The 26,273-nt window shown below is 39.9% G+C and overlaps 1 protein-coding gene across 4 annotated transcripts in view; it reads right to left on the reverse strand.

The window, feature by feature from the left end:
* Positions 1-26,273, reverse strand: part of ANK3 (ankyrin 3) — a 556,820-nt gene that overhangs the window by 98,438 nt on the left and 432,109 nt on the right. For 2 of the 4 annotated variants that reach the window (XM_055274391.2, XM_055274393.2), the window contains exons 24-25: positions 12,413-12,536; positions 7,698-7,800 (exon numbers count right to left, since the gene is read on the reverse strand). In XM_055274391.2, the coding sequence (XP_055130366.1) occupies positions 7,698-7,800; positions 12,413-12,536 (227 nt within the window). Of the gene's footprint in view, positions 1-7,697; positions 7,801-12,412; positions 12,537-13,804; positions 14,194-19,730; positions 19,785-26,273 lie in introns of those variants that run through there. The other 2 variants (XM_055274392.2, XM_055274394.1) reach the window with 2 other exon arrangements.

The following is a 26,273-nucleotide window of genomic DNA, read 5'->3' on the forward strand; positions in this document are numbered from 1 at the left end:
TACTGGGGAGGCTGAGGCATGAAAATTGCTTGAACCCGGGAGGCAGAGGTTGCTGTGAGCTGAGATCACGCCACTGCACTCCAGCCTGGGTGACAGAGTGAGACTCTGTCTCAAAAAAAGAGAAAAGAAAAAAGAAATTCCCAAGTTTATAGCATTCTCTTAAATCATAGTTCTTCATTTTCTTTCCCTTTTGTTAATATTGAACTTACTTATTTCTAGAGAGAAAGCATAAAATAATAGAATCTCAAGGTTGAATGGCACTTTAAGATGCTAGACTTTTTACGTTTCCGTTGATATGTGGTTGTTCCTACCAGGTTTCATTGCCACCAACAGCAACCACATTAGTAATGACAGAAAACCAAATTGAACTGGTTTAAGATACTCCCTTTCCAGGGATGGGGGAGATTGAAATTAAATTGCTGGTTTATATGGCAAGAAAATCTGTATGGTGCTAACTTCAAGGTCGGTTGAATCCAGCTCAAATGATGGTAGGAATCATTTGTCTTCACATTCTACTCCCAGCAGCTTTGGACTTATGTCATCTTTATAGCTTAGGAACCCCAGCAGAGTTTTTCTTTCCCAAAAGGTTAGACAAAGTCTCAAATTTGAGTCTCACGAGATGGGCTCAGATTTCACTTTTTATCCCAAAGTAATTGCCGTAATCCAGGAGATAGGAATGCTCTGAATGGCCAGAATTGGGTCTCACTGTTGCAGAACAGGAGGGACTTATGCCCCTTCTAAACAACATCAGCTGAGAAATGGGTGGGGTTAGGGATTCAACCATCAGATCCAGGCACTGCCACGGAAATGGGTGTATGCAGAAAGCCAAATGGGTGTATGCACGCAAAACCAACCGACATCGATAAGTGACTTATGCTTTTCTCCCATCTTTGAATGACTCTATAAAAAGTCATACTGAATTACATGTTTCTGCCTACAGTATATACATACCTTTCGGTCTTACAACTAATTCTGGGGTCATTTAAAGAAAGATAAACTAATTGGTTAGCCTGCTAAATATTACTTGTAAACTGATATCATGCCTTCTACCTTTTATCTGTCTGAAGGTCAAATAGTTCCATTCCTGTAATGATGCCTTCCATGCCATATTTTTTAGTTTTTCATACTTTTTTTTTTTTTGTCTCGCTCTGTCTCCCAGGCTGGAGTGCAGTGGTGCGATCTCGGCTCACTGCAACCTCCACCTACTGGGTTCAAGCGATTTTCCTGCCTCAGCCTCCCAAGTAGCTGGGATTACAGGCACGTGCCACCATGCCCGGCTAATTTTTTGTAGTTTTAGTAGAGACGGGGTGTTAGCCAGGATCGTCTCAATCTCCTGACCTCGTGATCTGCCCACCTTGGCCTCCCAAAGTGCTAGAATTACAGATGTGAAGCATCGCACCCGGCCAGTTCTTCACACTTTTTATAATTGTTACTGAATATGTTATGTCAGTTCTTTTTAAAGCACATTGAATAAATAAAAGACTTTATTAGGATTAGAAATAAATGTAATGAAGAACACTGTCTAAATACAATCTTTCATGCTAAAAAAATAGATCACGATGGTGGTTCTGTGGCCCAACCAAGAATACTTTAGCAAGTATAAGATCCTGGAGGACAGAGTATAAAATACCTGGACTCCTCAAGGGCCTTTTTCTTGCACTGAGCAATGCAGATGTAGAGTGTTCAGGATAAAATGAGGCAATCTGGATCCAGATGGCCAGTAACTCTGCCACTTATAAGCTGTGTCCCTGGGGGGGAGTTACTCATGCTCTCTGTGCCTCAGTTTCTTCATTTTTTTTTTTTTTTTTGAGATAGTGTCTCACTATCTTGCCCAGACTGGAGTGCAGTGGCGCAATCTCGGCTCACCGCAACCTCTGCCTCCCAGGCTCAAGAGATTCTCTTGCCTCAGCCTCCCGAGTAGCTAGGATTACAGGCGTGCACCACTACCACTGGGCTAATTTTTGTATTTTTAATAGAGACAGGGTTTCACCATGTTGGCCAGGCTGGTCTCGAACTTCTGACCTCAAATGATCCACCCACCTTGGCCTCCCAAAGTGCTGGGATTACAGGTGTGAGCCACCGTGCCTGGCCTCTTCATCTTTTTAATGGGGTTAACAAGTTATTTCATAGGGATATTGTGAACTGTAAACAGCTTAATACTGCTAAATCACTTAGCATAATTCCAGGCACATAATAGGAGCTCAAAATTAGCTGTTTTCACCACCACCATAAGTGTTACCACCATTATCTCTCCTGACACTGAAGGTATCTAGGGAATAGCATTCCATTTATGTAATGAGCACTGTCTAATCTGGATCACACACAGTAATGTGTCTTAAGTACATTAGCTATACCAGACAATTGCTTTCAATAATTACATCAGAAGAAATGAAAGCTCCATGCTATTACATTCATCCCAGACAATCAGGCTTCAGTTTAGACTCATCCCTTTATTTATTAACTCCTTTTTGGAGAGGAATGGAATGTTTCCAAGCACAGGTGTTGCTTTCAGACAATCTGACACACACAAATCTGAGCTTATAAAACAAATACATTAGATATTGACTGACCAATACACACCAAGCTTCCAGTGAGAGTTGCCTTAAATCGGTAGTTACTAACTAAAGGTACACCTTAGAATGGTCAGGGGACCCTTAAAAATACACATGCCCAAGAACCCAGACATGGAAATTCTGATTCTGCAGGCATCTTGCTTTTAAAAGAGCCACAGGTAATTCCAGTGGGCACCCTCAGTTAAGAATACTGACTATGAATCAGTGGCTTTCAACCTTGGGTGCATTTAGAATTGCATGCCCAGGCTCTACACAGGCCAAAGAAATCAGGAACTGAGCAATCGTCTTTTTAAAAGTTCTCCAGGTGGCCGGGCATGGTGGCTCACACCTGTAATCCCAGCACTTTGGAAGGACAAGCTGGGCGGATCACTTGAGGTCAGGAGTTCGAGACAAGCCTGGGCAACATGGCAAAATTCCGTCTCTACTAAAAAATACAAAAATTAGCCAGGCATGGTGGCACACGCCTGTAATTCCAGCTACTAGGGAGGCTGAGGCACAAGAATCACTTGAACCCAGAAGGTGGAGGTTGCAGTGAGCTGAGATCATGCCACTGCACTCCAGCCTGAGTGGTAGAGTGAGACTCTGTCACACACACACACACACACACACACACACACACCCCAAAGTTCTCCAAGTGATGCTCGTAAGTGGTCCGGATTGAGTCATTGCTTTAAATAAAAAGATCTTTTGACAAATCCAAGACATGATTTCATTTACATACACATTTTCAAAAACATATCTTCAGGTGATTTTTGGCTGACAGAATTCTTTCATGTTTTCTGATGAAATTATTGCTGTGGAAAGGCTACATTTTGAAATTTATAAATACAGAGTTAGAGGAATGAAAGACAAAAACTAATGATTTTGTGTCACTTAATTCTAATAGAAAATGTTTAAATGCACTTCTGAAGTAAAGGGAAGGTAAAAGAATAGGAAGTTCACGATAACCTGTAACAAAAGAGTCTACTCTTGACTGTCCAGGAGGGAATTAAGCGGATTACAGACTAAGTACTGGGGTTCAAAAGGGGGTGAGGATGGCTCCACCTCTCCCACTCCCCTACCCCAGTTCTGGCCTTCACGTGTGCCTTCAGCCAGCACAGGTCCCTAGAAGGTGAGGTGGCAGGCCTGCACCAATCACCCTAGGTCTCAACTACACTTTAACTGTGGTTAATATGTAAACTGATTAATCAGCAGGATAATAAAGAGGCAACTGTACTTTGTATGAGTGAGGTCTACTCATTGAAAAAGAGTAGTGCATGAGAGTTCATTTTTACTCATTTTTCACCTTTACTTGTCAGGGCAAATTTAACTGGGCAATGACAGTGCAGTTTTAAATCTGACAGTAAGTTATATGTCATTGCTTTGGGAATTCTACATATTGAAAACTTCTTTCATGCTTTCCAACAAAATTATTACTGTGGAAGAGCTATATTTTGAACATTATAAATACAAAATTAGAGAAATGAAGAACAGAAACTAATAATTTTGTCATTTAATCCTAAAGTGTTTAAATGCACTTCTGAAGTAAATGCTTCCCATGAGTCTTGCACAGTGTATCTAAACACTTCTGTCTGCCAGCTTCTTGAGGAATTAGCCTTTTCCTTCTCCTCTATATCTATAATTTTATTTATCTATAATAATAGACAGAGGTGCATTAGCTTTTTTAGTCTCAAAACTAGAGACTTAAAAAGTTAATGCACCTCTTTCAGGATTTTTCCTCCTTCCTCCAAGTTACTATTTTGAAATTGTTCACACAAATGAAAAAGTTGAAAAACTGTATAAAAAATACCCATGCACTTTCCACCTAGATTCAACAATTAACATTGCTATATTTGCTTTAACTTTATCCACATGCATTTTGGCTGAACTATTTGGAAATAGTTGAATTAATGATTGCTTAATTCTGGAAAACTTCAGCATGCATACCCCAATATTCTCTGAGTAGGTTCAATAAGTAGCAGTGATAAGCTAAGAAAATTATCAATGCTAAAATTATCACTGCTAAGAAAATTATCAGTGATTTCCTACATACACAGATATCTCCAAGACATTTTCAAATGCTCCCAACAGTCCCTAAAATGTCTTTATGACTTTCATTTCCTGCTCCAAAATCTCCTGCCAATTTATTCTGGATTTGCATGGATCTGAGTAGTGTTACATGCTTATTAAACATGCTGGTTCCACAAGGAATGCCTATGTGGGTATTCTGTGCTCATTAAAGACAGCAACTTTCTGTTTCTACATTATCAACTTAAAGTTTATTTTGAAAGATTTTCAGATGTCCTATGCTCTCCTTTCCTCTGATGGGTCTGTAGAAGCGTTCGTGATGTCCACAGAGGTATTTCTGAGTAAGAAGCAACAACTGACTACAAGAGCATCAGTTTCATCTCAAAAATTCTCTTTGTCTTCTATTTCTGTTCACAAATCCTTAGTTCTGAGTAAATGCTGCCCCCCCTCCCCCAAACCCCAGTCTACCTGAGTAAGTAGGTCTTGGTAATAGTTAATAGGCAATGGTGTGAGAACCCTCAGAAGCCATTTTACAGCACCACAAACACTTGCATTTTACTTCAACATTGATGTGCAGAAGTTGGGTGGTGGAGTAACTATGGTGGTAGTAGTGGTGGTGTTAGCAGTGGTGGAGGTGACAGTGATGATGGTAAGGTCATGGTGATGGTGGTGGTGGTTCCAATTTCGGGCCCTTGACCCATAGCAAGTTAATATGCAGAAATATAAGCCACAATTAGGTTCGATCAGAAATTCCCTGGCACATGCTTTCTACATTAGCAAAGTGTCATTGATACCTGGGGAGCCTCCTTTCACCTGTGATTTTACAGTTTGTGGGTTTTCCTTAGAGTGTAGAGAATAACAGGCATTTTTATACTTATAAGTGGTATCAATATCTCCACTGCCATCTCATTTCAATTGGGAATATGAAAAGAGCAGGATTACAGACTAAGATAATGACCACAGCCAACCAAGCAGAAAATTTCAACCAATTCCTGGCAACACCTTATACCCAAGAGCTTAGTTTCATTATTTGAGACAAGTGCTTTCTCTAGTGCTAATACCCATTTAAAACCCATGACATGCTATTGCACTGAAATGGTGTGGCTGTGTCCCCACTCAAATCTCATCTTGAATTGTAGCTCCCACAATTCACACCTGTTGTGGGAGGGACCTGGTGGGAGGTGACTGAATCATAGGGGCAGGTCTTTCTCGTGCTGTTCTCATGACACTGAATAAGTCTCACAAGATCTGATGGTTTTATAAGGGGGAGTTACCCTGCACAAGTTCTCTCCTTGCCTGCTACCATGTAAGATGTCCCTTGCTCTTCCACCATGATTGTGAGGCCTCCCCAGCCATGTGGAACTGTGAGTCAATTAAACCTCTTTTCTTTATAAATTACCCAGTCTCTGGTATGTCTTTATTAGCAATGTGAGAACATACTAATACATGCACCTATAATCATTTTTTTTTTTTTTTTTTTGACAGAGTCTCGCTCTGTCGCCCAGGCTGGAGTACAGTGGCGCAATCTTGGCTCACTGCAAACTCTGCCACCCAGGTTCAAGCAATTCTCCTGCCTCAGCCTCCCGAGTAGCTGAGATTACAGGCGCCCACCACCACACTTGGCTAATTTTTGTATTTTTAGTAGAGATGGGATTTCACCACGTTGGCCAGGCTGGTCATGAACTCCTGACCTTAAGTGATCTGCCCGCCTTGGCCTTCCAAAGTGCTGGGATTACAGGCATGACCCACTATGCCCAGCCTATAATCATTTTTAAAATAGTTTTTTTGTCTGACCAAACACTGAATAACCACTATATTCACCTCTGTAAGGCCTGCTTGTTAAGAATGTTCTAGAGAGTAAAAAGTAATAAAATATGTATTGTAGGTCCCTATGAAGTACAACACACACGTGTATGCCTAGACATCAGCATCTGCAGACATGTGGGAGTCCCAAAAGTCTACCTATTGCTTAACCTCTAACTTGGCTGTGATATGTGACTATCACTTATTCATCTGCTCCAATTCACCTTCATTGTGCAGTGAGTCAAAAAGCCCAGCATGATTTCACCAATTATTTACATTGTTTAAATATTATAAGCCACCTTTAAAAGTTTTATTGTCCAGATAGTTTCATCTATCATTAAATCACTACTGTGCACACTTAAAGCCAGGTATTATCTGTGTAGTAATTATTCTAGGACCATCCTGAGCCCACATGCAGGAAGACGGTGTTACTGGAACTTCTTATAGTAACCCACTATCTATTCAACCACAATTATTGGAAGAAAAAAATTACACAAACACCAAATGCATGTAGCAGAGATTCTGGTAGAAAGCCAAATACTATCACATCTTCAGACACCCATCAAAGGCAGCTTTGAAGCTAAGGGAACAAAAAATGACCAGTCTCATCTTTACTTATTAAAAACAATTCTAACAAATTCCAACATAGATACACAGTTTGTTTAGCAAAATACCACATTCAGGCTGGGTGCGGTGGTTCACACCTGTAATCCCAGCACTTTGGGAGGCCAAGGCGGGTATATCACTTAAGGTCAGGAGTTCTAGACCAGCCTGGCCAACATGGTGAAACCCCATCTCTACTAAAAATACAAAAATTAGCCAGGTGTGGTGGTGTGCCTGTAGTGCCAGCTACTTAGGAGGCTGAGGCATGAGAATCACTTGAGCACAGGAGGCAGAGACTGCAGTGAGCTGAGATCATGCCACTGCACTTCAGCCTGGGTGACAGAGACTCTGTCTCCAAAAACAAACAAAAACATTCATGAGGTTAATAACAGCAACTTCAGCTACCAATGATTATTAACTCTCCTTTTAAAAAATTGAAATAGATTTGACCTAGAGAAGAGAAAGGTAACTGCACATTTCCTAGGACTTTGTGAGTTCCTCTCTGATATTCCTATCTTCCTCACCTGCAGAAGATAGGAATATTTCTGCTTATAGTACAACTTATTTTTTTTTAACCGGCTAGTACCAGAAGATTTACAAACGTAAAATCAAACATGCAGAATTATATTTTTTGTCACAAGACAAAGAGCTTGATTAAATCATACAAATGTAAGTTTAATGGTCAAAGGCTATTTTGAAAAGAATGCATACCTGCTCTTTGGATGGCACAAGGAGTTCTTCAATCATCATGCTGTCCCGTGCATAGGAGCTTCTGTTCAAGGTGTAAGACCTATCCGAACTGAAGGAGCGGAGGCTGTTGTATTTACAGTTAACCATTCAACAGTGGTAGATGATGATGAGATGAATAAAAAAAAAATTAATGCATGCAACTTTAAGAACAGGCAAGATGGCTAAAAATATCAACAAAAGTTGTTCTTGAAAGGACATAGTGAAAAGTAAAATCCCTTATATTTGAGAAAATGTCTTCAGTGTAGACAACCTTATGATTAGAATTTGTTTAAAATTAGGCCAATTTTGAGAATATGAAATGCATGAAAACTTTGGATGTTTCACTATGAAGTTGAACCGACATGACAATTGAGAAGAACCAGATAGTTGACAGATTTTTCTAGGACGAGATCTTATGTTAGAATGTCTCCTCTTTCTGGTCTATGTCTACTTGACATGCGCTACTGATAAGAATTATGTCTACTTTAAATAGGTCTGTTTATAAGTCTTTGAGACTTACTGAGAACTCTGGTTTGTTGTTGCTACTCATAGAAAACATCAAGAAGGAAGTAGTGTTATGAATACACTTTGCATGATCCTCTTTGCCATCTTCCTGGCTTTGAGGAAACATTCATATGCCCTGCAGGGTTATTTGGTCTTTTCTGCAAATATTCTTTCTTTGCTCTACTGTTGTCTTTCTAGCACCTTCAACTGTTCTTTCCAGCCACTGTCAAATCCTCCATATGGCCCTTGAACTTCTCAGATGCAGGTACCCTGATGCCCTGATATGTCATCATCACAGTGACCTCTAAACTAAAACTCAACAGAGTCAGGGCCCTTGGGAGAACAGTTCTGCCATGTCACTCTCGTGACCTTGCATGTATTCACATAAATCATACAGGCAAAGACCGGAATTGAAGCTAATCTGAGCCTTCACAGAACACCCTATGATCTTCCAGGAACTCAGAGGATGGAGGTTGGTGAGGAGCTTCCACGAGATCATCTGCTACTCACCTCCCCGTCTCACCTGGGAAGCTGTCATGAGATAGCTTTCATCACTTCCTCTTTCTAATGATGCATGAGGCTTCCTATTCTGCTCTCCTTGGAATAGAGCTGCAGAATATAAAACCATTTAGCTGAAGTCTAGAATTGGCTCCTCAGCAATGGGGTATCCCATAACTAGCACTGTAGACTTCTAGCCCCTTTTGTTTTGGTGTCCTTTTAGGTGTAGGGGACAAGGATCATGAGAAGCCAGCATCTTTCACTTCTTCCTTTCACTGCCTATATAATGAAAAAACCATCTGGATCTAAAAGTGGCTTCTTGTATCTTTACCAGTTGAACCAGCCAGAATTTGGCTTTTGCCTTGCCTTTTGTGTGCTTGATGGGGAAATGAACAAAGAAGACATACGTAAGAGGTAAATAAATGATTCTTTGCATGAAAAAATTTCTTTCCCCACTGCCTGCTATACTAAAGAAAATAGGAAAGTGGGTATCCTTTTATCAAGATATAGAGCCTCCTGATATTAGAGGCCTCATTCTAATGTCTACACAGATAGGTACGTACATTCTTCTAGGATTGGAGCCTTCACTTTTATCAGAATCTCAGACGGACCTCTCTTATCCCCAAACAACCATCATTCTGCAGTCATTATTTAGTGTATTCAGCAAAACTTACTAAAAGACCATTATAAGCATAATTCCTGCACAGAGGAACTTATCTAGTAAGCCACATGACTCTGGCCACTTGCACAGTCAGGCCCTCCGTGCCCAATCATGGAACCCATTACTCTCTTCTTTCCCCAGTTTCAATTGCAAGCCCTTCTTTCTGCCATTCCTGTTTCTATTCTCTTACCTTCCCTCAAACACAGTAGAAGCTTCCTAAGAGCAGGAATTCTCTAACTCAACACTGTCCAACAGAACTTTCTCCTATGAAGGGGATGTGCTAAATCTGAGCTGTCCAACAACAGTGGCTACTGAGCACTTGAAATGTGGCTGATGTGAACGAACAAATGAATTTAACTAATTTTAATTTAAGCAACTATAGGTGGCTAGTGGCTACATTATTAGTGCAGCTTGTAAGTACTCATAACTATGTTACATTTTGCTCCAGTGGTGTGATCTGAGAGTCGCTGGCCACTCTTTGCATTAGACATTCATTTCTTCAAATTATGGTCCCCATGGCATGATATGTTAACATTAGTGGTGTATGAAACAGTTTTCTATGTGGACAAACACTTAAAAGTTTTAAAAAATAATTACCTATTCATTTTAATTTCTATTTTTAAATGTATCTAAACTTTGTTGAAACTTCTTAAACATCTCCTCCTTCTTTTAATTTCTGTATGAGTGCCAACTGCAGAACAGAGCCCAGAATTGGGAGCTATCAACAGAAAGGCCTAAAGATGTCTTCATTTTGCATGTCTGAAGTTCCTACTTCTGATCATTCCAGACCAATTTAAATTAGACATATGGAGTCAATTAAATCCATCAAGTTTCACTCTGAATCCTTAATACTTTGAAGTACTTTCAGCCTAAAATTAAAGATTATTTGTATGGGGATCTAGAAAGCATTAAATTGTTTTTAACTAAGGCCAACTATTTGTAGCCATCAGTATACCCTAAGTGTTAAATATAGGAAGTGTTAGAAAAACATGCCTCAGAATTCTAAATTTATACTAATTTACCTAGCACAACTCAAATAAAACAGCAACCGGCAAACAAACAGCCCTTCACATCAGGACTTTTTCTTCAAACCCAGTGAAATTTCTTTAATTACTTCATGCACTATATAAAACTTGTTAAGGGAAAGAAATTCCTTAAGTATTTGGTCAATTTTGCATAAGTAATATTTATTATATACTTTCTAGTTTTCTTAAAATCACAAAATTTTTACTGATTTTTCTAAAGCTTTTGAGCAGAAAAAAAGAAGGCACATCGCAGCACATCACAGCACATCACATTACAATGCTAAAGAAAATAAAAATGAGAGCATGAGCCAGGAGAGGGAAGAGAAACACTACAAAAGTGCCATGTCTTCTTACCTTATCTTGGGACTATTTTAAAGTAATTTTAGAAAAAAAAAAAACAAAAACAAAAACAGAAGAAATAGAAAGCAAAAAATCAGACAGGGAAAAAAGAAAAAAAATGTTATGGTTGAATGAGTTACACATTTAATGTATTCCTTTTAAAATGTTACACTCAGAATATATTTTACTTGATAATACTCTAACAATGTGCTTAAAAATATTGGCTTTATAGATTTTTTAAAAATATTTGCCTCTGAGCATAACATGAGTCATCAAAGTAAAAAAAATGAGTTACATATAATAGCAACAAATAATAGTGCAATCAAAATTAGAAGTGTGAAAGCCTTGGAATTATATTAAGAAAAAAATTACAGTGCGATATTCTGGTTACCTATGTCACTGGAGGTCAGCTACTACAGTTTTCTACAAAAAAAGATTGATCACAAAATGTGTCATATATTATCAGAAGAGAAGGCAAGCTAGTTATTGGATTTCAAAAGCTATAAATCTCTACGATTTAAACAAGATCTACAGGATCTCAAGAACCTTAAAGGTTCTACATATTTTCCATTTTAACTTGTTGCTATCTGTGTTCGCCTAAAATATTGCATATTTTTTTAAAGTTATTTTTCCTTTTCCTGTTAATGACAGCTGCTACAATAAGACTTTAAGGCCTTTTATAAATGTATTTATAAGGCAAAAGTTCTACCAAGCTATATGAGTTTCAAATTCCTACTAAAAGAAGGCTAGAAGAAAAATCAATTCAATATCCATACTGGCCACACCAACTACACTGAGAATAAACTCCAGGGTTTACTTTGTGGGAAGTGCCATTTACTATTAGACAATGAAACTTTTTACAACAGATCCTTAAACTATAGGAAAATGTCCTCAGGGCTCTGGCTTAGAAGGTTTAATTATTAGCTTTAAAATAACTTGACTGTCAGCAAACACTCTGTTAATCCACGCTAGGGTAAAGAAGTCTCCAAATTCTGCACGAGGTTCTGTTTCTTTCAACTAGTTTAAGAAAAGTGTGAGTCAAGGTTTTCCCATGCAGAAGTTTTCCACTTCAGTTGTAAGAACTGAATTTGTCACCATTCCTGTCTGTGACTTTTGGTAAATCACTGTTATACTTCTAACATGTCCCTTGTAAACAAAATAATGGAACAGTTTTAGAAGAGATACTCAAACACTTGGTGGACAACCTTAATAAACAATTTTTTTTTTCAAAAATGCTCTGTTAACCATGAATTATTATTTCAATAACAAAGAGAGAAAAGTGAACAATCTATACACATATTTCTTACTTATTAGCAAATAATATTTTCTTTCAATATGGAACAAAACTTAATTTTGAAATATGTGACTCAGATTGGTTCTCCCAGTTTTGTCAGTGAGCTCTTTTGCTACTGTGCTGGAAGCATGACTGCAAAGTGGGGAAAAAAAAAAAAGAACACACAATTAACATGTTCAATCACATGAAATTAACAACTGCAAACCACAAAAGAAAATAGCAGAGCATGTGTATTTGCGTCGAGAACATTTCGCTAAATTCACATCTTCATCCAAAGAACACATTTTGGGATAATGTGAAAAATGAACATGATTTTGATTTATGACAAATCATGGTTGTTTTAAATTAACTATGAAAGACAACAACAATGAAGTACCTGGCAGAACGCGCTCCGAGACTAAAGCCCATGTAACCCTCTGCAGGCAGGGAATCATCACCCAATTCCTTAAGGTCCTGTGGCCCAAGATATTTGTCTGTGTCCCCTGTCATTGCATCTTCACCTGCAGATGTAGAGAGCAAGCCCACATCAAAAGCTTCCCTTTTGAAAGTGTCAGCTGTGGAGAAAATCACTCCTTTGGTTATCAGCAAATCCCCCATTATCTCATATTCACCTTCCCGTATCCCCTGGATAATTTTTGTAACTCCCGTTTAGAAGGAAAAGGTATAGGTAAAGGTTAGTACACAATTTCAAGAGTGAATTTAAGTAGCGGAAACAACTCCCGGTATTAAGTACGAATCTTAAAACATTACCCCTATCCCTTTGCTTCCCCGTAAGCCTCAGCTGACTAGAAAGGTGGATGTTTTCTGTCAGTTATAGTTTTCCTCACCTCACCTCACCCACGATGAGGGCAGCTTGTTTGAATGGACATGGATTACAAAATAAGAACCACCTCTTCATTACTGTTCTTGAAATTATATGTGGGAAGGAAACAGACATTTAAAAAAAAAAAAAACCGGTTTTCTCACACACAGAATTTCAGTTTAGGGCTTATGTAAGAAACTAGCAAGTTATGTGAACTATAACTTGCTTGGTTGGAGGGCCTTGGAACACATCAATTTTGAAATGTTTCTAAACCTATCAAATTAACAACAGCCCAACTGTCCCAATGCTTGAAATCTACATGGAAAGCAACGCAGCCTTCTCCAGAGATAATATGGGTGCTTCAGCACTTTGAAAGGACTATATAAATTGCTCTTTAATTATCAAGACAAAGAGTTAATTATGTGAAATACTTTTACCAGCTACGTATGCAAAACATGACCTCACATGGAAAAACCACATTCCAAGAGTGACAAGGCAGGTTTTTCAATTGTCTTTTGCCCTCTGGGACATTTCCCATCCTTCTCAAAAGGTAGCACGGGCTGCAGAAAAGTTCCTTCCCCACACAGGCAAACTCTTACCCTCTTTCTGGACACAAGCTTCGCTGGCCAAGAGATTGTAAAAGTGTACATGTTGTGTTTTCTCAAAGGTAAGTGATTCATTCCCCCAGAATTATTTTCCAATTCCTACATTCGGTACTGTTTACATTTTCCATTCATTTAAACTCAGGAAACCGCAAGAGCTCAGCTTTTAAACTACCAATCAAGTCTAAAAATACACTGTCAACTACTGTTTTTGCAAATGTAAAAACTAAACAGATCAACTTTCTACTGCTGCTACCCAGTACCAAGAGATTATTTTAAGTAACTATTTATGGCTGGGCTATTTGCACATTCACTGCATCTCAAACAAAAACAGCACACACCAAGTACAACTCAAAGATCTTACTCTGCGGTAAAGCCATTTCCACTAGGCTTGGATGATCAAATGTTTTCCTGATGTTTCCAGGAATTCCTTAAGCAGTGATTTAGAATCAACCTCCAAACCAGCTCAAGCAAACCAATCCCTGGTTTGTATCCACTCTCTTCACCACCGCTGAATTCCTCTCAGCATCTTGATATCCTCGTAGGCAATTGAGGAATTATACATCTTTCCTCACTCAGAGATCGAAGATTTTCAAAATTTCAGGCCCTCCAAAAAATCCTTTTAAAAAAACCCACTTAATTGAGATTAAGATCCTTTTGACCACTCCGCAGACATCCTTTTAAAGCTCCTTCTGATTGGATTAAAAACTCCTCTGGCAAGCCTCTAGCAGGACAGAATGGTGACATAAATGAAAGCCCCTGAGTTATTTGTATGTAAATATGAGGACTGCTCCGGTGTAGACTTTCGGTAATTTGATACCAATGCGCGTTGCCTAGTCGGGTAACCGAGACAGCCTTCATGTAGGGAGAGAGAGCGAAGTGCTACATTTAATTAGGAGGTGATTCTTCTCAAATATGAATGAAGAAACAGCCAACCCAGGTAGAGGAAAAACATTAGAAGAAAACAAAGCAGTGGCCCAGGCGGGGAGTGGCACGGAGCTCCAGGCAAACTTTCAACTTTGTTCTCAGCTGGGAACACTGGGAGCCTCAGTTATTTATGGTCCCTGTCAGGTGGAAGGAGGAGAAAAAGAGAGAGGGAGGGCCTGCCCTTGAGTTGAGGTTGTGAAACTGGGGCTAAGGAAAGCAGCAGTGATTCCCATAACTCTCCAAGAAGCACTTTGCAATACACTAATTGCCGCTGCGTTTTATCAAGAGTTTGAAGAAGGGAGCAGAAGTGAGACAAGTTGGAAAAAGCAAATGGGTGTTCTCCTTTATTTTTGGCCCAAGTTCTTTCAACTATTTAATATCGAGGGACTCACTGGTGCTCCTTTGAGAGGTCCCTGGAGGAAGTGCAAAGCAAAGGGAGAACTGGGGTTGGCTGGAGAGGCCTTTGTTGCCCCAGATAGGAGGCTGGACTGAGGTCTGTCACTTTGCTGCTACATTGTTTCTTTCCCTCTCCACTAGTGGCCTTCCTTCTCAGCTGCTCCACGCTGTTTATGTTGGCAGTGAAGGAAAAAACTAGCAGGACTTCCCCATCTTCCATCTGGGTACACTGGAGAGGCCATTTCAATTGCTTCTTTTTTTTTTTTTGCTTCCCTCCAGCCCCCACCGCCCCCGAGAATAGCTGGAGAATTGGGCTCGAAAGTAAAGGGTTTAGAAACTGTCTTGCTGAAGTAAGCACTCTTTTATAAAAGCACATCTATCCCCTTGGAATGTTACCTAAATATACAGGAATCTGAATCTGTAGAACTGATAAAGTAGGGAAAAAAATCTGTTTTCCCTGGATACATGCATAGATGAATGGATAAATGCATGATTCATATAATATTAGGATGCTATGACACCTGGTGCATTACTCTGATCAGCCTGGCTGTAATCAACATGAGAAATACATGGAAATAGAAGGGAAGTCATTTATAATGTCTGGAACATATTGAAAACTATTCCCAAGCAGAGAATAATTTCCAACTCTAAAGAATAGAAGGGGTAGTCTTGTTTAAAGAGAAATGTCTGGATGTTCATCGGCTTTTTAAGTCTGCATTTCGAATCCAAACTACAGAACTGAGCAAAGCCTTATTCAAATACTGTCATTCATTCCAATTTCTCAGCAAGGCCTATGATGCAATGTTCCCTCCACTGACTTCTTGGCTATTTTTCCTTCTTGGCTATTCTTCCACACCCACCTTCCCTCCTGTTAGACAGAATTTTTTCAGTCCCTAGAAGTCCTTAAACTCTTTAGACTTTGAGCCTTTACTAGGGTGTATTCTCTGGATGGAACCTTTATCGTTTTTTCTAGACGAACTTCTCTAATCTTTGACTCTTTCTAGAAGTGCTCGCACCCTCTACTCACCATTAGGTGTCCCTCATCAGAATGTATTGCCAGTAAACACATCTGCTTAGTCTTTCCCATTGGCTGGTGAGATCCCCTAAGTTAGGAGCCATATTCTTCCTGGGCCAGGTATATTGGAAGTTCTCATAAATAATCTTGGAATCCATGACTGATAATAAATATGTTATTTTTGCGGGGCGCGGTGGCTCACGCTTGTAATCCCAGCACTTTGGGAGGCCGAGGCGGGCGGATCACGAGGTCAGGCGATCAAGACCACAGTGAAACCCCGTCTCTACTAAAAAATACAAAAAATTAGCCGGGCGTGGTGGCGGGCGCCTGTAGTCCCAGCTACTCGGACAGGCTGAGGCAGGAGAATGGCGTGAACCCGGCAGGCGGAGCTTGCAGTGAGCCGAGATTGCGCCACTGCACTCCAGCCTGGGCGACAGAGTGAGACTCCGTCTCAAAAAAAAAAATAAATAAAAATAAAAATAAATAAATAAATAAATATGTTATTTTTATTTTTATCTTTTAAATCTACATGTCATGGCAACTTAGCACTCTTTTCGAATATTGTTAAATGACTGGTATACAGTAAAATTTCAATGAAAGTAATTTTCCATTATTCTTCAACCATACTCCTTAGACTTCAGAAATGGTCACTATGAAACCAAAAGAAGTCTGGGGTAGGGGTGAGAGTTGTCAACACACTTGGCCAAAGATTAATGAAAATAAAATAGCCTTATCACATTAAGTAATTATCCACTTAGCATTTTAGAATGGTGAGAACATTTGTTAAAAGACATGGAATTCAGAAATAAAAGCAATGGTGTTCCTTTAATGCTGTTTTCCACAATCCAGGCTGTACCATGTATTGATTGGGTGACCTTTGAAATACCATTTAACTGCTCTGAGTCATAGTTCCAACCTCTATAAAACTGGGGGTAATAAGTCTGCCTCTACCCTCAAGCCTCCTGGGGAGATTTAAATGAAATAATACACAAAGTAAGGGCTTAATCAGCACGATTACTATTATTCTGTAGCACAATTTTTTCCAATGCCCAAATATCTGAATGCATGAACTCAAATAGCATTTAAATTGCTGCTATTTATACTGGTAAAGGCAAAATCCAATCACAACAGTAAAGTGTCCCTGTTCTCCATTACTTATAAGCCAGGCACTGTGTTAGGTAATCACAAAATTTGTTGATGGAATGAATGAATGAACAATAACAACAACAAAGTTCATTCACACTCCTTTCAATAAACAAAACTTTCTATCATTATTATACAGTACAACACACCGCCGTACCAAAGATTAGAAAGGAATGAGATGAACTGTATTGTGTGATTTGTTAACTTTCTCTAATCCACTATATAATCCAAACACATTTTAGCTAGTGGCAGCTTCTAACACGTGTGTATAAGCCAACCAAGGTAATTTTATTAAAAGATGACATGCATTTTATATCAGATATATTTAGCTTAAAAATGTTACCAAGAGTCACATATTTTCACTTACTAAAAATGAGTTGTGTAGGTTTATGTTTTCTAGAGGTATTTGGTGCAGTGAAATAATAGTTGTGTTATAGAGGAATTTCACTATTTTTAGGCAAAGAGGATTTTGGCAGCTCGTCTTTAAAATGCCCCCCTCACCCCTACCTCCAATGAACTATGTTTCCTTCTATTCATGCCCTTGCGTAGTACCCCTACTTGAATCTGGGTTGGCTGAAATTTTGAACAGTGAAATTTGGCAAAGTGATTTTGAATGAATGAGTTTGTGTTCAAAGAAACCTTGCAGACTCCTCAAGTCTCTTGAAACAGTGGTTTGGGGGAAGCCAGTCCGATTGTAAGAAATCTGACTATGATGATAGCACCATGTTATAAAGAAGCTCAAGGTAGCCATATGGAGAGGCTGCTTAGAACCAGGGAAAGAGAGAGACAGACAGAGAGTCAAAGAGAGAGAGAGAGAGAGAGAGAGAGAAACGCCCAGCCAACGCTCAGCTGTTGCTACCATCCTAGCTGAGGTGTCAGACCTTTGAATGAAGACACCATCTTGGACATCTGGTCACGTTCCTCCACCTCAGCTGCTGACTGCCATCTCATAAAAGATCCCAAGACTCAGCTGAGCCCCGGTTAACTCACAGAACCAAGGGAGATAATAAGACCTTAAATCACTGAGTTTAGGGGAGGCTGTAATTTTGTAATAGGTAACCAAAACAAAAATGAGAAATGACAAGGTCCAAAGGTAAACCAAAGAGGTCACACTCTGGTTGCCTAATGTATCACTAATAAATTAGAGTTAGCTCTGTAGTGCATTAAATGATGTGTATACACAAAGCCCAGGAGCACAGTGGCAAATGCCATTAGAGAAGGCCTCACTTAGTATTGACTTGATGCATTTCAAAACTTTTATCTTGAGCACTGATGTTCTTATTGTTAATCGACTTCTGTCAATAAATTATCAGAGCCTAGAAAATATTCAAAAAGAATATAAAACTCCCCAAATCTACCTGATCCCACCACTAACCAATTAATAAAAGCAGTTCAGAGGCATTTTACTTCAACTACTCAGCAATCTCCTCTTCCTAGTCCTCCCTACCTCATGACTAGGCTGAAAGAAGAGATTTCCTACACCATAATCAGCCATTCAAAGATCCATCAACTTCGTCTGCCAGGAAAACAATACAAAATAGAAACAGGAATAAAGGAGAGAAAGAGAGTACATTAAATGATTATCAGGACTGTGGTGGGCCAAATAGGTGTACCCTCATTCCTTTTTAGATTCCAAGTCAATGGTCCAGTACATGGTGTAATATACCCAATCGAACATCCTCACAATCTTTCATTATGCCCCCTAGTGATCCTTTTTCATGTTGAATAAAGGAAATAGTTATTGGCCTAATATTTAAAAGTGTTTTCTTATCCTAGAAGTTATTTTCTCTTCTTTTCTTCCCCCACCCGATGTACTTTTCTTCTAATCTCTTTCCATCTTAAGACCATCACCAAGGAAAACTTCTGTCACTTTTCCATGAACTGAAAGCTGTTTTCCCGTCTGGCTGGAGACTTGAGTCATAAAGTTCCTTAAGATAAGGATACCAAATTGTATTGTTAGAAACTTTGCTCAGAAGTGTTTAATTCTGCTGTAAAATACAGAATCTCCCATTATAAAGTTTAAATTAATAGTTAATAGTATAGACCAAATAGTACAACCTTCCAAATTACACGGGATTAAAAAAGATTAGAAAGAATAAAGAGAAACAGTGTCTCTATACTCTACTGATTTACTAGGAGTTGATTTCTTAATAGGACTCAGAAAATAGTCTAATACATGAGAGATTAATGATCAAACTTGACTTAAATTTACTGTTGCTTATCCTTTAAAAAGTGATTTTCTTTGATCATACAGCAAAGAGAGGAAATGAAAACTATTGGGAAAATAAATCCTTTATTTCTAGTCAGCATTACAGAACAGCAGAATCAGATCAATTATAATTAACACTAATATTTATTGAGCATTTACTATGTTTTAGGCACTGTGTTTGGTGTTTTATATGTATTATTTCATTTAATTCTTATAATCTTATAAAACAGAATCGTTATTTCCATTTCAAAATAAAACACAGTTTAGAGTGGTGGAATAAATACTCCAAGATTACTTAGAATATAGAGAAAATAGGATTCGAAATCAGTTGCTGTCACTCTAGAGCCCTTCTTTTAACTACCACAGTGGGCTGGCCATACAAAACTTAAGATACTATTGAATGAATATTACAAGAAATTCGTAATCAAAATGTAAGCTCCTTGAGGGCAAGGGGGCTTTGTCTGTTATGCTTCATGTCATTGCCCAGAACAGAACCTGGCACATAGTAGGTGCTCAACAAATGTGGAATGAATGAAAGAGCAGTGATTGCCTTTCAAAATGGGAACTATATTTACTGGGGCAAAGAGGAGGGAGACTTACTTTTCACCGTAAACTCTTGTACCTTGGGAATTTTGTACCATGTGCATCTATTACCTATTCAAAAAATGAATAAAATTAACAAAATAAAACAAAACAAAATATAGGGACTGCAGATAAGTCATGTAAGCTCTATGTTCCATCCACCAGAAACAGTATTGCCACTCACATAAGTCTGCCATGTAGATACGAAGCTGTGTATGTGTACCAGTGGTTATCCAGCAATCAAGCAGAGGGAACACTCAATACTTTGATATTCTACTTTACATGCCTCTTTAAGAGATGGAATAGAAAAAGTGAAGTAACAAGGCAGGAAGAAGGAGATGCACACTATTCTAGTAGTTTCAGGGGTACGTGTGCAGGTTTGTTACATGGGAAAACTGCATGTCACAGGGGTTTGGTGCACAGATTATTTCATCAACCAGGTAATGAGCATAGTACCCAATAGGCAGTTTTTCAGTCCTCACCTTTCTCCCACCCTCCACCCCCAAGTAGGCCTTGGTGTTTCTTGCTCCCTTCTTTTTTTTTTTTTTGGAGACTCGGTCTCACTCTATCGCCCAGGCTGGAGTGCAGTAGCATAATCTTGGCTCACTGCAACCTCTGCCTACTGGGTTCAAGCGATTAGCCTGCCTCAGCCTCCCGAGTAGCTGGATTACAGGCACCCGCCACCATGATCAGCTAATTTTTGTGTTTTTAGTAGAGACAGGGTTCCACCATATTGGCCAGGCTGGTGTTGAACTCCTGACCTCAGATGATTCGGCCTCCCAAAGTGCTGGGATTATAGACATGAGCCACTGAGCCCGGCAAAGATTTATATCTCATTCAACATTTAGACAATAAATTCTCAGCCTAGAGAATCCAAATGACGTATTTGCTCACATTACTTTTCCCTTGATCTCCTGATATTTTCATTCTCAAAAGAACAAGGAAGCAAGAGTAAGAAAAAGAAATATGGTAGGATTAGGATCCTGATCCCTCAAACTTGGATTCTAAGAGTCTAATTCTAGCCCAGAGTTACAGAATAGTTGTTGGGAACGTTAGTTAGATGCCAGATCTGCATGTATTTCTCCTTTCATTTTTCAGTTTGGAGCAATAGCTCATGTTAAGTAAGGTTTCCTGTGAATATTCTGAGAGGCGATAAAAAGCAGGAGGTGGTGTTTGGAGGATGGAATTGTGCCATCTACTTCAGGAGGTTCCTGCGTGTAGCCCAGGAACTTCTGTGTCGGGCTGGAGGACCTGCAAGCCTTGCAGTGGAGATGCTGCAAGCCCAGCTCATCTCTGTACCTTCTGGCAGGACTAGAGGCTCAGAGAAAAATTGACGGTCCCATGCTCAAGGTATAGAATAGAGTGAGCATTTACTTCCTGCCCCCTTCACTCTCCACCTCTCCTCTCAGTAAGAAGAAGGAGAGGATTATTTAGGGGGTGGAAGAGAGGGCCTTCACTTTAACCCTTTGTTTGCCATCATATGCTGGCCATGGTTGTTGTTCTTTCAAAACATAAAATAAGTGCTAGGATATACTTTTGATATGGTTTGGCTCTGTGTCCCCACCAAATCTCATGTTGAATTGTCATCCCCAGTGTTGGAGATGGGGCCTGGTGGGAGGTGGTTGGATCACATGGGTGGATTCTCATGAATGGGTTAGCACCATCCCCTTGGTGCTGTTCTCGTGATAGTGCCATCTCATGAGTTATCATGAGATGTGGTTGTTTTAAGGTGAGGGGCACCTCCCCTTCCTCTCTCTTCCTCCTCCACCAGCCTTGTAAAGTACTGGCTCCCCCTTTGCCTTCCCCTATGATTGTAAGTTTCCTGGGGCCTCCTCAGAAGCAGAAGCTGCTATGCTTCTTGTACGGCCTGCAGAACCATGAGCCAATTGAACCTCTTTTCCTCATAAATTACCCAGTTTCAGGTATTTCTTTATAGCAGTGTGAGAATGGACTAATACAACTTTCTGGCTTTCCTTCTGAAAATGGGTGGTAATCATGGATTAAGTTGAGAAAATAGTTAAATAAGCATTGGGTAAACTAGGTAAATTAAGAAGGCTGAAGAAGCGTGTTCTCATTTTAAGGGGTGCATGCGCCTCCTGTGGGATGGCCACCAGCAGCATTCTGCCTTCCTTTCCCTAGTTCTAGGTGCTCATGAGAGCCTGGCATTGTAGGTGGCCAAAAAAGAATCAGGTATGAATGACAAAGTTTGGACACCTCTGAAAGGACAGCAAACTGCCATTATTCATTCCACAGAACAAATGACTCTGCTTAAGCTGTTTTTTTGAGTACAAACTCAGTTTGATTCTTTTTCTACCTCTTCATAGAAAAACCTGAATTCTCTTTCCTTTCTGAGATGGGTTTGTTTATTAACCCAACCAAGACCACATAGGACATTTTTCATTGCTGCACCTGGAAAAGTTCCAACACTGAGTCATGCATGCTTACTTTAGAAACTATATCTAGCCTGGATTAAGGAGCAGTAAAGTGCTATACAGGTTTTAAAAAGAAGCACATTTACCCACAAAGAACAGAATAAAGAGAATTCAGGTTTTTCCTATGAAGAGGCAGAAAAAGACAAAATTGGGACAGACTCTAAAATTTCTTCATATTCTTTCTTATTAGTCCTCCTTAACTCGGATACAGAAATTCCTTTAGTCCTCTAAGTAAGATCAAACACCATACTGACTTGGTCAAAGGAGCACTGAAGTCTAAAGACAGAATGCAGGTAGAAAGAAGTACAAGATTACTTATACTGTTCTCATTATCTAAAATCTAAGCCACTTGTGAAGAAGACTAGACAATGAACTAATTGCTAGCCACAAACTAGCCCTGGAAAATCAGGCACAAAAATGTTGGTTCTCACTTGCAGAGAAACTAGGTAGCTAAATTCAAGGTGGGAGTGTCATGACAGCTGGTTTGTCCTATTCATTCTTCCTTAGCTATTTGTCTAGCCTCAACCCCAAATCCAGACTTCATTATTCTCGCCTCTTCATTGCCTAGGCACACAAGGACCATGAGTACAATACAGGAACACGTTAATCGCTGTTCCCAGGTATAAAGAAGTACCAGGCTCGTGTATAAACAGTGATTTTGGCCTTTTCTTTCCCTTACACCCAAATTGCCTATCATTGTGCCTGGCAATAAACACCCATTTATTGGTTTGTTTTGTATTTCCAACCTATACCCCAGAGATGTGTACACACAAGGCAAAGACACATGGGGCTCGTCCTCAGTTCTCATTCTCACTGGGGTTCTGACTCGCCCCTCCCCATTGGGACATCTTTCCCGGGGTCCTCTCACTCTTCTTGCTCCTAGCTCCCTGTCTTGGGAGCTTGTCTTGGACAAGCTCCCTGTCTTGGACCACCTTGTCTTCCCCTTGCTCATTCATTCTCACTGTTGTGTTCTCTGAGCTAATGAGAGGGCTACAGGGTGGTCACATTAGGACAACCTTCTACATGAAGCAGGTCAGACTTTTCAGGTAGATGGAAGGGACAGACATGATTTAGGGGGAAAAAATACTCAAAATTACAATTTGTTTGGGGCAAATAAAAAAAACCACAACAGCCTGTTGTTTGCAGTTAAACAAGCACACAATTCCTTGGTGTCTGTTAAATATTTCACAGGCTGCTCTAGCTGCTCACTCTATCATAGCTTCTTGGAGGAAAAAAATATACATGCTATGACCTTCCCTACCTACACTAGAACTCTTATCTTCTGTGTCTATATCCAGTATATTCCATATGGCATGGCAGCTGCTGAGGTCACCAAGGATTCCCATACCCCTTATTTTGTTCTGTTGTTGTCTGAGACAAAGTCTCGCTCTGTCGCCCAGGCTGGAGTGCAGTGGTACGATCTCGGCTCACTGCAACCTCCACCTCCTGGGTTCAAGTGAGTCTCCTGCCTCAGCCTCCTGAGTAGCTGGGATTACAGGCACCCACCACCACGCCTGGCTACTTTTTGTATTTTTAGTAGAGACAGGGTTTCGCCATGTTGGCCAGGCTGGTCTCAAACTCCTGACCTCAGGTGATCCATCCGCCTCACCCTCCCAAAGTACTGGGATTACAGGTGTGAGCCACCATACCCGGCCTCCTATACCACTTGTGCTCTTTTGATTGGAGCTTTCTAGGAAAGTTCCTCCCAGGCTTCCTCTAGCACCCACTCCTCAGGCTTTCTCCCCTTCATCCTTCACCACTCCCTCTCCATGTCCATTAGCATTCTTCTTCCTCTTATGTGTGCCCAGAGTTTTCTAGAACTGCTTCTCTTCCTCCTTGTGTGCTGCCCTGGGACCTCATCTGGTGCCTGGCGTCTGCACCCTTGTCCCCACTCCTGTGTGCTGAGCTCTCCTGTGGGGGCCTGTACTTTCCTGTCTCTGACACTTTGACCAACAAGTTTTCTAAATATGAAACACCTCTTCCCAATCCCCATCCTTCTACCCATGCAAAATGTCTGTGTGTCCAAATCCTATCTATTCTTTAAAATGCCTTTCAAGTTTGTTTTTGAGGTCTTTAATGATGTCCCTGTCTTTTTAATTTTCTTGTCACTTGATCCGTTATTCTCTCATGGCACCTGATATGGTTTGGATGTCTGTGCCCTCCAAATCACATGTTGAAATTTGAGCCCCAGTGTTGGAGGTAGGGCCTTGTGGAAGGTATTTGGATCATAGGGACAGACCCCTCATGAATGGCTGGATGCCCTCCTTGTTGTAATGAGTGAGTACTCACTCTGTTTGTCCACACAACAGCTAGTTGGTTAAAGAGCCTGCCACCTCCTCCTCTCTCTTGCTCCCTCTCTTGCCATGTGACATTCCTGTTCCCCCTTCTCCTTCTGCCATGAATAGAAGCTTCTTGAGGCCTCACCGGAAGCCAAGCAGATGATGGCGCTATGCTTGTACAACCTGTAGAACCATGAGCCAAATAAACCTCATATATATATAAATTATCCAGACTCAGGTATTTCTTTCTAGCAGTGCAAAACAGACTAACACAGAATCTCGAGTAGAAAGTCTAAGCCAAAAAATTCTAAATGCAAATTCCAGTTTCCATAACTGTGTAAACCTGAGCAAATATCTTAAACTCCTTGAGATTGACTCCTTAATATAATTAGGACTAATAGTACTTTAAATTAGGATATTAAATTAGGACATAATGGAAATTAGGAGTAAAAATAGTATTAATAATGCTGTTGAATACTTTGAGAGACGTAACAAAGATAAAGCACCAAGTAAGTAACATTTCCTGAGTTCTTACCACATGCCAAGTTCTAGGCTAAATGCTTTTTACATATGCCATTATATATACTTTGAAGGTCTATCCCCTCCAAATCTCATGTTGAAATGTGACCCCCAGTGTTGGAGGTGGGGCCTAGTGGGAAGTGTTTGGGTCATGGAGGTGGATCCCCCATGAATGGCTTGTGCCATCCCCCCTGTAAAGAGTGAATGCTTGCTCTATTAGTTACCGTGAGATGTGATGTTAAAAAGAGCCTGGCTTAGTTAGGATTTTAAGATTCATTCATACTGTTGTATATAATAGAAGTTTCCTCCTTTCCTCTCTCTTGCTTCCTCTCTTGCCACCTAACTCTCCTTTACCTTCTGTCATGAGTGAAAGCATCCTGAGGTCTTACCAGAAGCAGATGGATGGGCGAGGACAGATACAATGTAGAGGAAAAAAAAAGTGTTCAAAATTACGATCTGTTTTAGCCACCATGCTACTTGTACAGCCTGCAGAACTGTGAGCCAAAATAAACCTCTTTTCATTATAAATTACCCAGCCTCAGATATTCCTTCATATGAATGCAAAACAGACTAGCATAGTCATTCAAACTTACAATAACTCGACCATTATGGGGCTCTTATCTAAATTACCAGACAACATCTACATTAGAAGTACAAGGATTTGAATATCAGCCCCAGCACTGATGTTGTGTGACCTTAATCAAGTTCCTTAACCTTACTGAAACTTATTTTCCGCATCTATGAAATAAAAATGACAATGGCTCCAATTTAATCATTGTGAGGGTTAAATTACATAATGCATGAAGTATGTCTGGCTTAATGCCTAGCACATAGAAAGATTCAATAATGGTAAATACCTTGTTTCTGATGGTGAGAGTATTAATTTATATGGAATCCTCAGGAGGGACAGAGACACAGGTAAATGTGTGGAATTAAGCCAGTAGATGCATTCATGAATGAAGGTACAGATGTATACACCCTAAGACCTATGATAGAGACCAGGACAACTCTGATCCTATGGCACTGACTAGTCTAGTTCGAAAGAAAATATAAAAAATTAGCCATGAGTTGGCAAACTACAATCCATGGGCCAAACCCAGCCTCTTGCCTATTTCTGTAAATAAGCTTTATCAGTATCACACAATCAGGCCTGTTGGTTTAGGTATTATCTCTGGTGGCTTTTGTACTACAAAGGCAGAGTTTAGTAGCTGTGACAGAGACCAATATGGACTAAACATTCAAAAATATTTACCACTGGCTCTCTGTACAAAAAGTCTGCTGACTCTTGAAATTAATGGCTAATAAAATGAGTATTAGGATGAAATAAAAAA

This window comes from Symphalangus syndactylus, chromosome 4, assembly GCF_028878055.3.
Source record: "Symphalangus syndactylus isolate Jambi chromosome 4, NHGRI_mSymSyn1-v2.1_pri, whole genome shotgun sequence".
Classification (NCBI taxonomy): Eukaryota; Metazoa; Chordata; class Mammalia; order Primates; family Hylobatidae; genus Symphalangus; species Symphalangus syndactylus.